The sequence below is a fragment of the Acanthopagrus latus genome, chromosome 17, assembly GCF_904848185.1.
Source record: "Acanthopagrus latus isolate v.2019 chromosome 17, fAcaLat1.1, whole genome shotgun sequence".
NCBI classification, from domain to species: Eukaryota; Metazoa; Chordata; class Actinopteri; order Spariformes; family Sparidae; genus Acanthopagrus; species Acanthopagrus latus.
Window position 1 is genome coordinate 14,128,064 of NC_051055.1, and position 17,294 is coordinate 14,145,357.

The 17,294-nt window shown below is 42.8% G+C and overlaps 2 protein-coding genes across 6 annotated transcripts; one reads left to right on the top strand and one right to left on the bottom strand.

Moving 5' to 3' along the window:
• The first annotated feature begins 86 nt into the window (after positions 1–86).
• On the top strand, positions 87–3,902 carry ubxn11 (UBX domain protein 11). Of its 3 annotated transcripts, none has more exons than XM_037075748.1 (14): positions 87–256; positions 356–396; positions 987–1,079; positions 1,266–1,366; positions 1,447–1,498; positions 1,584–1,663; positions 1,748–1,853; positions 1,937–2,154; positions 2,235–2,312; positions 2,392–2,449; positions 2,565–2,668; positions 2,760–2,833; positions 3,478–3,627; positions 3,714–3,902. In XM_037075748.1, the coding sequence occupies exons 1-14, from the start codon at positions 186–188 to the stop codon at positions 3,859–3,861; spliced, it is 1,374 nt and encodes a 457-aa protein (XP_036931643.1). In that variant the 5' UTR covers positions 87–185; the 3' UTR covers positions 3,862–3,902. The 3 variants fall into 3 exon arrangements, with proteins under 3 accessions (XP_036931643.1, XP_036931642.1, XP_036931645.1); XM_037075747.1 differs by having other exon boundaries at positions 89–256; positions 2,392–2,479; XM_037075750.1 differs by lacking the exon at positions 356–396 and having other exon boundaries at positions 143–256; positions 2,392–2,479.
• A 981-nt stretch (positions 3,903–4,883) lies between these two features.
• Positions 4,884–17,087, bottom strand: cep85 (centrosomal protein 85). 3 transcript variants are annotated; one of them, XM_037075744.1, is made up of 14 exons: positions 16,930–17,087; positions 15,930–15,989; positions 15,694–15,825; positions 11,600–12,393; positions 10,282–10,412; positions 9,994–10,111; positions 9,678–9,863; positions 8,967–9,119; positions 8,727–8,881; positions 8,504–8,621; positions 7,664–7,714; positions 7,459–7,566; positions 7,104–7,347; positions 4,884–6,769 (listed from the first exon to the last, which is right to left on the bottom strand). In XM_037075744.1, exons 2-14 carry the CDS (start codon positions 15,967–15,969, stop codon positions 6,606–6,608), a joined length of 2,394 nt encoding a protein of 797 aa, XP_036931639.1. In that variant the 5' UTR covers positions 15,970–15,989; positions 16,930–17,087; the 3' UTR covers positions 4,884–6,605. The 3 variants fall into 3 exon arrangements, with proteins under 3 accessions (XP_036931639.1, XP_036931641.1, XP_036931640.1); XM_037075746.1 differs by lacking the exons at positions 15,930–15,989; positions 16,930–17,087 and adding an exon at positions 14,218–14,307 and having other exon boundaries at positions 6,606–6,769; positions 15,694–15,826; XM_037075745.1 differs by lacking the exons at positions 15,694–15,825; positions 15,930–15,989; positions 16,930–17,087 and adding an exon at positions 14,153–14,174 and having other exon boundaries at positions 6,606–6,769.
• Positions 17,088–17,294: the final 207 nt, after the last annotated feature.

The following is a 17,294-nucleotide window of genomic DNA, read 5'->3' on the forward strand; positions in this document are numbered from 1 at the left end:
ACACATACACAAAGAGAGGGGGTGAAACAGCGCCCTCCTGTGGCTGAAACAGGAAACAATCCAGCCATCATTTCACATCTCAACGGCTCCCTCCGCGTTGCTACTGGCAACAGCGTCCAAACAAACACAGGGCAGCCCTCTGAACAGGAACGAGTGTGTGATGCACGGCTGCTGCTGCAGGTAAAATGAGTTCACCTTTGTCGATGCTGAAGAAAACGAGACGCGCCCCCCTGCAGGACCCTCTGAGTGAACAGGGGTAAGTTAGGTCACACGCACGCTGCGTGGTAACACACAGGTGCTAACTAGCGCAAACCGCTCAGGAAACACACTGTGTTAACCTGTGTTTGACCCGCAGGGGCAGACAGAAGGTGCCCTTCAGGAGGGATCTGCTAAAAGGTATGTTGTCAGTCTGCGTTAAACACTGACGGCTCCCTGAAACAGCAGCTTGGAGAGAAAAGACACGTGTTTTTTTTATTCATCATTCACTCGTTACAGCAGATCAAGAGTCAAAAACAGAGGAAATGAGTGATTGAATGACAGATAAAGATGAAGCAAGGCAAAGCTGAGACCGAATAATAGAAAAATCATATTGAAATAATACTAATAAAGGCAATATGCACTCCATCTCCCTTTATATGAGCAATAAGGTCAGTTGCACCCATAAACTGTGAAACACAAGGGGTGTTGTATATAAATGCACACAGACATTGAATTGTACAATATAGCTGCATGGTGTAAATATGAGGAATATACTGTATGTTTACATATTCTTTATATAAGGATAAGTAGTATTATACAAGTATAAGTAAGGAATGGACTTGAAGCATGACAAGTAAAAGTTGTAACATTGTCTGTCTACCTTGTGACTGTTTTGCTGATATGAATTATATTATTGGATGGTGATTGTGATTATACTGGGCTGCAAATACCCCCCCCCCTTTTTTTTTTTTTTGAGTTTCACATAATTTTGTGGTTTTTGTTTTCAGAATTTCAGGCAGGATTGGCTGACAATGATGACTCCTCTGATCCTGCAGCTAACTATGCCTCCATTTCCAAGTCAAACACCTCATTAAAGAAAGGTATAATTATTAGTATTATTATTTTTTATTTAATTTATTTTTATGCTCTTATTTAATGGAAATCAAACTGAAAACCGAACCTAAATCCAATCGTGTGGTAGGTATTGATCTTTACTTACTCAATCAATATATTATATATATTTATGTGAGTGTGAAGGATACTCTCACGTACGTTACGTGCTCCAGGTGTTCCACCCAGCGACTTTGAGCTGATGTCTGCCATGATGCAGCGGGTGACCCTGCTGGAGAAGACAGTGAGGAGCCAAGCACGGGAGATCGAGCGCAAGGTGAACACGCAACTCTTCCAGACATGCAGACAACACGCCTTACAAACATGTTGAACTCTTACTTTAAATGTTCTTTTAAGGATGAAAGGATCTCAGCTTTGGAGGAAAAACGAAGGCCTCTGAACGAATCAGGTAACAGACCTGAGTGTTATATATGTCACATATCGCTTGATAAAAGGGTTTTGACTGTGGCTACATTTCCGGTGTTTTGGTTCAGAAAGCACACATGAGCTGAGCTGCAGAGACGATCTTGAGAGAAGGTGCCAGAGACTGCAGAATCAAGTGATTGAAATGGAGGTAGGTTGATTAAATTAAACATTCATGTGTTTGTATTGTGATTACACCGCTGCCAACTGTGCTGATCACCACGCTGTCCTGCAGAGCTTTCTGAGTGACTACGGTTTGATCTGGGTGGGAGACGGTGCCAGCGGTGACTCAGCCGAAAGTGATCAGGCACAGAGCGCAGGGAGAGGTCATCTGCAGCCAGGTAGCTTTTATCTGCCAACTTCCTTATAGGCCTACGCTTCTACCAGAAGGATTCCTAACGTTCTGGCTGTCTTCCCTGCGCAGACGCCTCTGCGGTCAGGAGCTTCCGCATGAACTTTGACCTGGTGGTGCAGAGGATCAGGGAGCTGAACATCCTCACAGGGGACGGCGAGTGTTTCGTGCGATCGACAGCTACAGGGGCGCAGTTGGCAAAGAAGGATCCCATTCAACTGAGTCTCTACAGCAACGGGATCGTCATGTTTGATGGTCCTTTCCGCTCCTATCAGGAGGACAGCACCCAGGTTAGCTTAAGAAGGTTGTACAAAATACTCTACGCTTTGTTCTTTTGTGATTCCTCACTCTCTTTCTTTGGTTTATGCAGCGGTGCATGCAAGATCTGATGGCCGGGTATTTTCCATCTGAGCTTCAAGGAAAATTCCCAGATGGCGTCCCTTTTGAGGTTTGTTTCCTTTTGTTCTCCGACCTAGAAGATGAGTAAATTTTTTAAGAATTGCTACTTGTCGTTATATTCTGCGCAGGTTCATGACAGGAGAGATGAGGAATTCGTCTTTCGGCCACCGTGGGACAGATTTCCTGGTGAGGGTCAGGCTGTTCGAGGGGGGAAAGGTGAATCCGCTCTGTCCTGCAAACATTAAAAACTGATACTCCTTACGCGTCATAGTCTTCATCATCATTCTCATGTTTTCTTCAGGCAAGAAGATGAGCGTGGATCAGTTCGTCAACAGGTTACCAAAGGTGGTAGTAAAGGCTGGTCGTGTGATTGATATCAGGGACTCAGTGAGGGGCGTCCTGCAGGTACGAACCCCCTACAGTGCACCAACCTTCCTGTCTGTACTTGTACTGACTCACTGCAGTCGGCTCATTATCTAACAAGTACTTTCACTAGGGTTCATCTGATGCCCAGAGCCGCGACTCTGTGATCCTGATAGACACGCCGTCACTGCAGGCCATGAAGGACAGGTACTGCACATTTTGTCGTCCTTTATGCGAGCCTACGCTGACAGTTAGTGGACAAACCGGTGGTGGTCAGCCGCTACATAACATTCAGCCACTAAATGAGGCTTTCCATCACCTGCCACTGCATTGATGGAACCAACTGATAGCGTTTTTTTTTTCAATCATAATAACATATATGAGGAAAATAGATACTTTTACTGCGCATCGGTGGTTGTTTAACAGTGAAGACAAACACTCCCATGATTCCACACTACTTCCATCTGGGATCTAAAGGAAAATGTTGCATTTTTGGTTTAGTCTCTCAGTGTAAGACACAAGATGCTCTGTACATATGATGATGTGGAAATAATTATCAACCATGTCAAAGTTACAAGGAAAAACTGAGTTTATGAGGTTAAAGGAATTACTAGATTGACGGAACACATGACATGATGTAAAGGCTGATTAAAAATGCTGATGCGACCACAGCGGTTGATCGTGGGGGATTACCGTACGCACTGGTCTGAAAAAATAGGCCAGGTCAACATGGAGAGCCAGCACGCAAGAGCTGAGTGATGTGGACCACCAGTCAGATCTGATGCGAAGGAGTCTCAGCCTCTATTATAATGATCAACATATGAAGTGTGTTTAAATTCTCGACATTACAGACTGCAGGTGCTCAACACTGACCGGACCGCGTCAGCCCGTGATGTTATCACGCTCAAGCTGAGGTCAGAAGATGGGAATCACACTTTCATACTGAAGATGTGCCTCCTAGAAACAATCGGCCAGCTGCGACACTATCTGGACTCACACAGGTGAGACAGTGTCCTCCAGCGCTGTCAAAAATTCTTTCTGTCTTTTCAACATGTGGCAACGGTTGACTGAATTTCTTGCATTACAGAGGTGGTGGTCTCCCCGGCTATGACATCATCAGCGTGTACCCGCAGTGCTGCTACGATGACGACCGCCAGACGCTCCAGTCATGTGGGCTGACGACTAACACTACTCTGCTGCTGCGAATGAGGAAACGTCTCCCCATCACTCACTGACTGAAGCTTATAAAATAAACTCATAAAGCAGCTACGCACGACTTGTAAAGGATTTTTTTAAGGCAGCCTTTCTCACAGCAGACCTTCTGACATTACGTAGCACCAAAAACATCTGTGTTACTAATAACATTTGGCTGCACCGTGAGCCAGCATGCATCAGGACCATGAAACTGACGTAGCTAAATGGAACTCAGCCTCACTCACTTGAACTCATTGCTATTATAAGAACTTTTGCTCTCCCCTCTGTGGCATGTCTCAGATGTCACACTGGGATATCCATGAAACCAAACCAATCCTGCTCTTTTATTTTATTTTTTTTTTACCAAAGGTAAAAACTGTACACCTCGTGATGTGGAACTGGGACCATTACTTAAAACAAGGACAGGGACTGGTGGTCCACTGTGCACTGAATGGCTGTAACTGAAACCAGAAACATTTCATGACACTGAGAAAAGAAACGGTGTAATATGTCAATCAAGACATTGGCAGTGAAGTAGAGAGTACCCAAAAGTTATATATAACAGACGCCAATGTTAAATATTACTTAGGTAAAAGAGAGAATCACCCATACAAATGGTTCAAAGGAGAAGTGTCAAAGCCTCTGATGTTAAATATTTGATGGCTCTGATATTTAGTATTTTTCTAATCATCAAAATCTTTTCATACTTTTTTACTTGATTGCCAATAAATCGTTTTTAAGAGTGCTACTTCGACTCTGATGCAATGTGTAATCTGCAAGTAATAAGTAGCTTGTATTATCACATACCTGTAGGAGAGTAAAGAGTACATTTGCCTCCAGAATACAGCTGAACATGGAAATACTCAAGTAAAGTATCTCAAAATTGTACTCAAGTATATTTCTTCAGTAAATATACTTCATTACAGTCTACCACTGGTCGAAGGCAATATCAGTGTGACATTTTGACCAAGAGGATCCAAGTTATAGAAAGCTGGTATTCATGATAGCCAATGCAGTTAAACAAATCCACATGAAATTTGAAATCAAAACTAAGTGCAGAACATAATGTTGAAAATCTTTATTTCTAAAATATGCAAATACAAACGAGGACAAAAGTATGAAAATATAAACATCTTTTTTCCCTTTTGCAAAAACATTTGAGATGTTAAGGCATGCGGAGCCTGACTTTCCAAAGACAAATCTTGTGCTAATCGAGTTTTTAAAAAAGGTCCCATGAAATGAAAAATGGCTTGTGTGTCCCTGGGTGTGTTGTTCTGTGTGACTTTTGTCCATAAAAAGGTCATTGTTGCATATTTTTCATATTAAAATCCCTTTCTCTTCCTGTAAAGTGTCAAGTTTAGGTTTTTTTTTTAAAATGGCTTATTCCATCCAGTACCAATGTGATCAATGATTTTGGGGTGATCCAGCCAGCCCCTCTTCTCATCATCATCATCATCATCATCATCATCATGTGGGATCAAAACACGTCCCACTGCCACCTGCAAATCTTTGTCCCTCCTGACATTAAATTCAACATCCAAACATTTAATCTAATACGACACATAAAACCACAGGAGTAGAGAACTATCTTAAAGACACTTCATGGGACCTTTACACGTTGTGGACACATTAGCACGTTGTTAGAGTCAGAAACACATTAGGGGGGACTCACTGAGTTGTCAATGCAAACAAAGAAAATAAATAATACTGAAGATTAATACTGTCAAATGCAAGTCAGTCATATCAACCTGAATAAACAGTATACTGTGAAGTTTTCAGATTCTACAAACGTCACACAGACTGAAGAGGTTCAGCTAACTTAGTTTATCTACCAGGGACAAAAAAAACAAAACAGTGTGGGGGGCGACCACGAGCCCAAAGTTATCTGCTACATTCAGAGTCAGGGAATGTATTGACTATCCTACTGGTTGATACACTGAGAGAAAGGTCATATTGGAAGAGTCAGCTGCAAACAGCCCTTTGTGGTTGGTCTAAAAATGAATTAGCATTGTGGTTGCAAACGTGACAGGAAGGCACATGGTTGGCGTTCATTCAGAACGAGGCCTGCAGCAGAGAGAAGCGTTCACAGACATTCACAGGCTGCTTCGGCCAGAGTTTCTTTGGTAATAAAACTGTTGGGAGGCCTTTCGGTGCGAGAAGCTGATTTGGTATTTGTCGAGTCCTACACCTCACAGCAGAGTCTCATGTTACACCATTTTAAATAATGGCGTGTCAGTAACATGTTCCTTGTGAATTCACTAAAAAGCAAAATAGTTTCAGTTGATTGTCAACCACTTCTTGAATAATTCCCCTCGAGAGGGAAATTGAGATTTAAATAAATTATATTTGTGGGACTTCTACACAAATACTTATCCACTAGAGTGGAACAGAAAGTATAAGACTGTTTGGTAACGGACAGTATCATGTCATCATTTTAAAAAAAAAAACAAAAACAAAAAAAAAACCACACACACACGCACATACAATGCTTAAGAGGATCAAGTATTAGAGGTAAGTTATTTTCTGTTAGCCCTTGGACTGAAATAGATGAACTCACCGGGGAGGGGGATGGGAGGGATCTGAGCTACAGGCAGGCTTGAGAATTGATGTACAGTCTGTCTGAGGAGGAGCTAAACCATTTGGGCTTTCCTCTGTCCTCATTTTAAGGAAATTAAAATCCAGTTCTCTGTCTGACATTCAGTAACTGAAAGACAAGCCCGTTTTAGATACTTCAGAGGTGAAGTGGGGCTTAATGAGAGTTCCTTCCGTCACCTGGGTGGCGAGGTTATTGGGTGATGCAGTTTTCTCCCATGTCCTGCGCGTAACGGTCCAGTATCACATTGCGCAGCTCCTCAACGTCTCGACGGAGCTGCTGAGCTTCAACCAGCTTCTTCTGTAGCACCTCTGGACTCATCCAGTTCTCTGCCTGCTCTGCCACCGGAGGGGGCGCTGGAGAAGCAAAACATGTGTCTGATACGTTGTGCAAACAGTGTTACATTTAAAGAGAGGCACTGTTCCTAAATTACAAATGAAAATGTATGTTAGGTTATGGTTGAAATTTAGAAGCATTACATGACTATGCATGCATCTATATTGCCCAATATTTGCCACAACGCCATGAACATTTTGGTTGGCTTTGGTTTGAATTTTTTCCTGTTCTTATCCAGATGTGGAAATGACTAAAATCTACATCAACACCTCTGCACAATGCCTATGAACCTGGAGGAGGTGCCTGAGCTCTATTATCAACAAGAGAGAAGAGTAGCATTCAAGAAGTGCTTACATGTGAGGCCGAGCAGCAGGGAGAGGTTGGGGTCTTGTCCCTGCGCTCTCTGGGTCAGGATGCTGCACAGTGAGCGCAAGTCACTGAGGCAGGAAGCAATTTCTATATGAAGCTTCTGTGTGAGGCGAGCCCCTGCTGGCTGCAGAGCAGAGGAGGCCTGACTGGTGCTTTTCTCCTCCCCATCGCTCATTTGCTCCTGCAGGGTCAGATTCTGCTCCATCAGTTCCTGGTTTTGGACCGACAGCTGGAACACAGTCGTCAGCGTCAACATTACCCCGCGTCAGGCGATTTCTAACAAGGTTTGTCAAAAGACACACAGTTGCATTTTTTGGGTGGGGGGGATTATCAATCTCACCTCCTTCATGGCTGTGTGGAGTTCTAACACATTCTGCTCTTTGGCCAGCACCTCTTCTCTGAGAGCCTGAGAGCTGTTCTCTTCCTGAGATATCTGCTCCTCCAAAGCCTGCAGACACAAACATAACATTTGCAAATGTTATGAGACTATAAAACAGGACAGTAACCAAACAAATTCCCGAGAATCAGTGTGAAGAGATACACACCTGGATCTGGGAGCCGAGCTGCTCCATCATCCTGTGCTGCTTCTCAATGACCTGCAATTAAATAAAACTGAGCTTTTAAACAATCTTTCAAATTTTATCATCACGTTCTCCTGCTTATTCTTTGGGACTGGGAAGTTGTGACCTGGGCTTGATGGGAACTGTGTGTGTGAGTGTCCATAATTGTTTACTTTGAGGAAGCATACACCAGCAAAGCAAACATGGTAAACATTACAGAGAAGAGTTGCCTCGCTCTAAAAGTAATGACAAACCAGATGAATAAATATTACCAAGAAAATGTTTAAATTGTTTCAACAGCTGTTGATCATTATCGACAAATTAACATGTTGCTTTAACTACAATAAACAGAAATAAACTTTGATAGAACACTTCTCGTTGGTTAAACTTTAACTGAACACACACGTCAATCTGACCTCACTCAGATCGACTTTTTGAAGCTGGAGTCATTTTGAGTCAAACAGATAAACTATACTTATATCAAACAGAATGAGCCATTTTTGCATTCTAGTATTTGGTAGAAGTAAAGTCTAAACTAATTTACTGCAATATAGGTCTGCACAGGCGATACATGGAGGCACAGAATGACAATGTCTAAAAATTGTGGTTCTCAGGTTAACATGTGAGGTCCAGCTGCTGTATTAAAGTTACATTCAGTGCTAATGTTTTGCCTCAGCCCTACTAAATCAAAATTTCTTGTAAAACCACAGTACTTTGTGAAAGAAGGCATTCCAAGTATTCAAATGAGAGCTGCCTCCCAAGTACTACAAGTACCCAAATGAGCTTTTAAAAGAGAAAACACAGAACAGACAAATACCAACAGACCTTTTTCAGTCTCTGCTGCTCCTCTCTCAGAGTGTTGTTCTCTCCTCTGAGCTTCTCAATATCCAGTGAAGGCAGTCTGGCTCCATCCTCCAGGCCCTGCTGCACCCGCTGCTGCATGCTGATGAAGACAAAACGAAAAGAACACATTATGCAAAGTTATTTCTGAATTAATGTTCCCACTGAGAGGATGGCAGACTGTTGTAAGACTTTGTTCTGTGCATACTCAGTAATGGTGGTCAGCAGGTCTCTCTCCCTGCGTTTCTGGTCGTCCAGATGTGCATCTTTTTCCCGTAGTTGTGAGCGCGTCGTCTCCAGACAGACCTCCAACTCTTTTACTTTATCCTGGAGCTGAGCGACCTGCTGTTCAGCCTCTAGAAGCTGATGTAAAACAAAAAAACGGAAATCCAAATGTAATGATTTAAATCAAAGATGATGTAGTAAGATTGGACGAAATGGTTCTTACCTGCTTGTTCTGGCCCTGGTAGTCCTCCAAGGTGGGCAGGTCAGCTAGATAGCGCTCCAGAGTCTCGATACGCTGCTGGTTCTCTCTCTTCAGTTCAGATTCCTTCTGACACTTCTTCTTTAGGTTGTTGATGTGCTTGTCTCGACTGCGGATCTGTGTAAGTGGGAGAGTATGCTCAAATTTAGCAAGTAATAGGTGCAACACTCATTCGTAACTCAGAAAAAAGTGAGAAAACTTAATGTTCAAATGTGTGATTGTTCAATCAGAACACCATCACACATCAGCCACAGAGGAGCTGCTTCAGGACCTTTCCTGCATCGGTCTATATGAAATTTAGTGAGTGGACTTTTGTTATCAGTCCTACACAGCATGTGGGATCTATTTATGTTAGAGAATAACAGTGATTTTATCAACAGAATTTCTGCTCCTGTGGGCAGAGTAAAGAGCTTCCTGTACAGTTGTTTCCTGTAAACTGAGGCAGGAAATTTGATTGAATTTGACAGCTTCTCTTCATTACCAAGTATAGAAATTTAAATGCAGTTCTCATCCAACAAATGCTACTAAAACAGAAGCAAAGTGAACAGTTTGCAAAAACTACATGCAAATTTACGATTACAGTATATCTTCATTTTATCGTGCCATATTTTTTTGTTATACCCTTCAAATGCTTGCTTTCAACACTGTTAGAAAACACGTCAGGGAAATACCAACCCTCTCTTCCTGTTTCTTCATCTCCTCTGAGTGTCTCTCACAAGCCTCCTTCAGGCTGTCAGTCAGTCGGCGCGTCTCGGCCTCGACTGCCCCCAGCCTGCGCTCTGCCTCCGCCTTTTCAAGGGCGGCACAGTCGGTGCGCTCAGTAAACTGCGCCCTCAAGAACACGTTCTCCCTCTGAGCCTCCTGGAAAGCCACCATGTGATACCAAGATTTCAATAAATATTCTTGAGGGTAAATAGCTTGTAAGAAGGATGACAGTATAATACAGGGTTCTCTGTGTTGCTTTTACAAGATAGTCAATGTTTTCACTAACCTGCAGCCGCAGCATGAACATATCCCCGTAAGAAGCTCCTCTGCCCAGGAGTGCTCCTTGGACCTGCAGCTCACTTTCCCTCAGACGCTGCTCCAACTGGATCATATGCTGCTTTTGTCTGAGTCACGACCAGGTCCAAGCATCATCACAACACAAGAACACCAATAAAATCAGCACCCTTACCACAGTATGAGGTCAAGATTAATTTCCTTATTATCAGACAGGGAGACAAAGATTCTTTCCCCTCAACATAATGTCCCCACATGTAAAATTACGTGAGGCACTTGCCTCTCAATGATGAGCTCCTTCTCCTTCAGCAAACTCTCACTGGCTTTGACCAGAGCATCCCACTTGCCAGAATCTGAGTGAGTTGGCGTAGAGTACAGAGATGGGTACTGACCCACTCCAGCACTCATCAGCTGAAACAAAAAGACAAAAACCATCTGACAGTCAGAGCTGCAGCACTTGGAGAGCATATGTAATGGTGATGACAGAAAATAAATAAACTGCATGCTCACCTGACAGCGGCTATCAACTTTATCTCAGGGCAGTATAGACAGTGTGAAGTACAATTTACACAGATATTGACAGAAATACAAAAAGTAGTGGCATGAAACAAAATGCAGACAGCTTTGGAGTAACCCTTAGACTTGACCTGTCAGACAAATTATTCTTATATCACAGACAGCACACATCTGACAGTAGGAACTACGTCAATAGCAACATGGCAGTTTCAAATGGCGATCACAAAGGAGAACTAGAACTTGATGAGGATCCAGCCATGCCAATCTCTCTCTTTAGAAGTGAATGTAATTACACCTCAGTGACTATTTAAAGTCTTTTTTCCAACACACACTGAAGGAACTGCCAAATGTCAGCGTATTCTGGTGCCCTGAGGAATATGTTGAGCACCATGAATGAATGGATGCTTTAACAGTCAATCACTTCCTTTATGAGGCAAAAACTCACTTGAAAGTAAATATCCTGATGAGTCCAGTTAGATTTTGTATTTGATTATTCTACCAAGTCTCAGTCTTATCTCAAATAAGTTAACTTTTTCCAAATTGTGTAATGATACGCAAGTGTATTAGTCAGCACACAGCGGATGGAAGTGGCAACAGTCACTCCAGACTGGTCAGCATCTGTCAACATTGCTGAATTGGTAAAGAGCTGTTGTGCAACAGCTCTTTACAGCTTACAAGAGAGAAGCTGCGACAAGCGTTGACCAAGCATTGGATTTTCTGCATTAAAAGCATAATAACTTTTTCATAAACCTCACAAAAACCCTTTAAAGTTGTTGTGATTTAGACTTTGCTGATTAACTTGACATGTCCTTCTTCAAAATAGGACAGGGCGTCTGTATGGCTTCAGGCTTTATACAGTGGAGCGCTGCATTTCCAGTGTTGACCTATATATGTGTCGGGACCTAAATTTTAGATGTCCACAAACAACCGACTGCCCCACATGTCTACGCCAAAGTATTCTCCTCAGAGAACACACCTCAGCCCATTCACAACAGCTAAAACAAGATTAAGAAACTTTACTCTACTTTGGTTTGTTGTCTATATCGCTAGCATGTTTTTTTTCAATGAAAATAAATGCTTACCTGCATTTGTTCCACTTGCAGGCGTAAACTCTCCAGTTGCTGCTTATGTTGCTGTTGTTGCTGCCAGCTGGACATTTCACCGCATCTGTCCTGCCGCAGTGGATCGTAACCCTTGGTGCCTGCATGCTCCCTCAGCAGAGCCTGTGTCTGCAGGCTCAGAGGGTTTGCATAAACTCCAGGAGATCCAGCCGTACCAGACTGACCGCCCCTCTGATTAGAGGTTTCTGCTGTGCCGGGAACCCCAGGCCTTGCCTCAGGCAGAACTTTATAGCTGTGCTCCATGCCTCCTCTGTAGGCCTCAGACACACAGTCTGAGGGGTCTCTAATCCCAGTAGCTTGTAATCGGAGTCTGACATCAGGGCATAACCCCCCTAGCAGCACTGACTGATTTAGCGTAGGCTCCACAGCAGGAGTGTCAAACCTCTGGCCCTCGTCCACGCGCGTGTGATCCGAAGGGAAAAGTGAGTGGTCCAGTCCATTGACGAGGCTGCGGTAGCGGCTCAGGCAGTCTGGTTTTGGCCCCACGAAATCACCTCCCACACCAACCTGAGCATCCAAGTTGGGCGAAGATGCTGATTTGGAGAGAGAGGAAGACTTTGAGGTGGAGCCACTTGGGGTTCTGGAGCCAGACGAAGACCTGTGTCCCTCAGAGGACAGGGAGTCCTCATGGAAACATGACTGGGGCTTAGAGGCCGGGGCTCCGGCCGTGGATGGCATGACATGTGCAGTGGGTATGGGGATCTGACTGCGGATAGGCTGGAAAGGGGGGCTGCTGCTGGTGGTACTGCAGAAATCTTTAAAGAGTAGAAGAAGAACAAGTCATTAGAAATCCCATTTAACATACAGACAGACCTTGTTAAATCAGTGCAGAATATCTAGAGCAATACCGCAGGCCATTTTCTCTATTTTCAGTCAATGATGTAAAGGAGATGCAGCAGGGTTTATGGGTGGCCTACTTTGATGATGAGGTGTCACCACTGAAAGAATTAACTGGCTCAGACTGACTCAACCCAGGGAATAGGCTTATTATAGACTTAAACCAATGTGCAGAATAAAGACTTTGGATTACCTGATTAACAAAAACAATATGTTGCAGTAGAGAACTGATAAAACCTGGGTTAGTCTAACTGAGTTTACATGTAAGATAATTATTCTGTTACCATAGAACTGCTGACTAAACAGTGTTCCTTTTTAATTAGCAGAACCCCCTGTAATCATTCCCTTAAAGGCACACAAAGATAACCACCCTCAGAGTACACTCCCAAACCGCTTCATTAAATCATGCACAAAAATTTTAACTGTCTTCATTTGGAAACCTCAGAGATCACATTATACTTAGAGAAGACCTTCAAAAACACAGCAAAGATCACCACAACCAACCACCAGAGATCTCTGCAAGCTCCAACACAAGTCAAAGTTACATAACTCTGATTTCTACAAACCTGAGAGACCTGCTGAAGTCTGGAAATCTGGCATTCACTCCAACGCAACAAACATGTTATTAGCTGAGGCATTTTTTTCTAAAGCTGAACTGAGCAGAGCTGAGCAGCACAACGCTTTCGATCAAAACAGTCCGTTCTCTGCATTTCTGGACAGTACCAAAATCAACTTCTGAGGCTAAGACGGACAGCGTTGCAGTAGACAGTCCCTGTCCCCAAAGTTGTATTGTCCTCCAACAGTCGAACCAGCTTGTATGAAGCTCTGAGCACAAACAGGCGTACACAGGAAAGGTTAGGGGTATTAATAGCCCACATCTCAGGTTACAGAGTGATCTGTGGGTGCCGCTTATTTAAGCACCTTTCCTCCTCCCACTAAAATACACATCACACACACGTACATGCAAAGTCAAATAATGAACATTCTGCTCAGTTTAAATCACAACCTCATCAAACTAGAGACTCTTCACGATCACATAGAAAACTAATTGGTAAAAAGGCATACTGAGAAATCAACATGAATCAAGATTTTGGGAGGGTATAACTACAGATATAAAAGAAAGCCTCCAGGGTCCACCTACTCATGACTGGCTCAAACAAGTCTAAACTGCTCTGCAAGAAGAACATTTGCTTCATATTTGCTCAACAGACATTCCTTTGGAGAATATATAACATAATGCCAATTACCTGTAGCTGTAAAACCCCAGGCCACTAACAACACTTACTTATTCTTTTTAAAAAAAATGTGCATCTAAAACTGGTCATTATTGTGGCTAAATTTGGGGCTAACTGTCATGTGGCTAGGCACGGCTGTCAATTTAAATGCTGGGACAAAGCTCTACCAGTTGCGTGATCAACAGTTGTACCAAACAAGTCCTGCCTGTAAAAAAGAAGTTACATTCAGCAATAAACCCATGCAAAGACAACAGCTTTAAGTATGCACAGACTACATAAACATGTAAGAGGGTTGGAAAAACAATGTGCAAACTGTACAAAAGATGTAAAAATGAGCTGGGTCACCATGTGCTTGAAGGCAACTTCAATCATTCAAGTAATGTTGTCCTACAGGTCCTCAAGGGTTGTGAGAGAACACTAAACACCTCAAGACATGTCTTACTGTTCATTCGGAAGGTGCAGGAGATATGCATCTACTCATATTACTAATTACTCTCTACACCTTCCCTTTCAGCTTTAGTGATGTTTATCTGAATACTGGACAGGTGACGGGAGGTGTGCAGAGGTCGTTACATCACCATGGGGATCAGGGAAGTTCTAAAAACACACAGCAGTTTATGAAGGAGTGAGCTCAGAACAACATCATTATAGAAATGTATAAAATTGAATCATACAGCTTGGCTACTAGTCAGCTATTCAGAGCGATTATGGGTGCTATTGTTTAGACATAATGTGTAAAAAAAAGCTACAATAGAGGGATTTGTGTTTCATTTATCTATTAATGTACAATCAATATTCAAAGTTAATTGTTTAGTGTATTAAATGTCAAACAATTTTGAAAAATGCTCCTCATAATTCCTAGAGCCCAAAGTGGTGGCTTCAGATTGCTTCTTTTGTCTAATCAACATTACAAACCCCAAAGACTCTTCATTTACTCTCATGAATGACAGAGAACAGCAGCACATACTCACATCTAAGCAGTTAAACCATCAACATTTTAGCTTAAAAACTAAAAACAATAAATCTTTTATCAGAATAAATAGCAACTCATTTTCTTTAAAATCAACGGATCATGGCAGCTCTAGTGTTAAACGCATCCTTAGGACGACCTCTGGAAGGCAAACACACACCACTGGAACGAGAAGCAAGGAGAAAAAGACTGTTGACCTGTTTGAAGTCATTATGAATAGTCCCCAACAGGCAGCCCTGCCATGAATACCAGCTTTGTGAAGTTCAAACCCCACAGTGTTTATACACTTCTGATCATTTGCCAGTGTATTATTTTGTAATGTTTCCTGTTACACATGGGACCAGCTGCCCCCAGCGGGCCAGCCATTACATGGAACCTTTCTGATACTGCATGTTTGCTATTCTTTCCACTCAGTCTATGAATGCAAATACAGCACATACACACACCCCATCTCTAGTGAGATTACACATTTTCTCCAGGAGGATACTCCCATCTAAAAATCATACCAGTATTAAACTAAAAACTCTTTCAATGTGACATTTCTCTCCATAGACAAGGTCCAGTATCCAACAGTCCAGTCCTAGCAACACCCCGTTCTCCTGATCAACCCATAACACCAAAGTAGTGCAGCAGAGCCTTGGGGCCTTTTAGGATGGGACTTTAATCTACCTCTGCAAATCTCCCGAGCATCCTCAGTGGATCATGAACATTTTTCTCACTCTATAAATAACGTAAGAAACAGCAAGAGAAATGTGAAGACACGGCCTGGCATGACTGTTCTCTTCATTTAAATCAGCTTCAACACCAGTCTAAAAATATAATAGTTTACTCATTAAAAAGCACATTTTAGAATACAAAAATCCTGTAAAGCTGACAATAATAGAGATAACAGTCACCACAAAAGAATCTAACTCTAGAGTGCAAACTGGAGCTTCATTGCTGACAGACATACTTCATAACAACGTTACGCAACACATGCTACAGGCAGGGAAGGAACAAGCAAAAGTCATCACCTTCTGTACTGTCAGATGCTGAGGTGCCAAGACCAGTGTCCCCACTATCCGATGTTCCAGGCCGGCGGCCAAAACGGCTTTGGAACTTCTCCGACACAGCTGGTGTCTGCCACTCCATGTCAGCGAACCGAGCTAATGTGTGTTTGTGAAACGGGACAATGGCAACAGAGAAGTATATCAACACATGATGAACTGACGTGTAGATTGTGCCTTTTGACAGCAGAGTGTCAACTTACCCGCTGGTTTGGAGTCAATATATCTCTGTGAGGTTGTCATTCCATACAAGACAAGGTCACCTGATTGAAACAAATAAGTAATGCATTATTCATATTGCACAGACACACTGAAAAGATATTTTAAATCCTTGTTTGGTTTTTGAATCACAGGATCTACTTAACACTTAAGATGAAGTTCAACATATTCTAAAGGTTTGGTTAACTGGGAAAACGGTGGAATATGCTGGCAAATGGGATTCAGTGATCTACTAAGGACTGCGATCTGAACAAAAGCTCCTTTCTTGCAAACTGTATTTAATGAACTGCACGTCCACGGCCTCGGACTACAGCAGCTGCTCCCTCTTGACTGACACGCTCACCTATCAAACTCATCTGCCCCTCAACATGCCTGAAACAACCTCGACATGTCTCTCTGGGTAGCAACGAAAATAACAACATGAGCACATGTCTTTGCGTTACATAACCGGTTACACAAACATTTCTATCCCTAAAAGAGGTTACAGGAAGTAGTGCGTTACATTATTTGTGGCAAAGAGGATTACTGATGGATATACGGAGTCCGAGATGCAGCCTGGTTGCTACAAACTAATCCCCCACACAAGCTAATTCATAAAGGAAATGACTCGCTAACAGTTATACAGCCGAGACGAGCCATTAGCTAAACGTGACTAATCGCTAAATTGGATTTGTTAAAATTACACCATGTTAGCTCAATGCGACAGCCATCTCTACCACGATCTGGGCTGTTTTAAAACAAACGTTTGAAGGTTTCCTCGCCATAACCTTAAACGCTGTTATACTACGATGCGCTGCACCGTTAACCATTTTAGCTAATCCATCAAATCCGTTTCCGTCTAACAAGCTAGCTAACGGCTAACACAACGCTGGCGTTCGCTGAGCTACCTGAGTTCACATTAACGTTACAAAAATCTGTGAGCTTTCGTGATAACATTACTTTAGCTCATCTTGTTGTCTGTGGTGACAAAAAAGGTCACTTTACCTTTCACACAGAAACAGAAAGTGGAAAGAAATCTCGGTTTGAGGATGGCAACCGAAGCCGAATCTGAACCATCCGCTGCTGCCGCTGCTGCTGTTGTTCCGCTAGCCAACTGAACAGATTCCCTCTGATGGCAGGCAACCCGTCAAAGGCACAATAGCCGCTTGTTTATCGCCACAGCGCCGCCCGTTGAACAGCAACGCTTCGTGTTGTGTGAGAAAACGTTTGAGGGTTTCCTGTCTGAAACCAGCAAGCGTAGGCAGTGGTTACATGTGCAGACTACAACCAGCAAAACTTAAGCGACGATTTCAAGACTCTTTCTTTAATGTTAATGTTACTGTCAATGCAACAACAAAATGGCAGGGCTC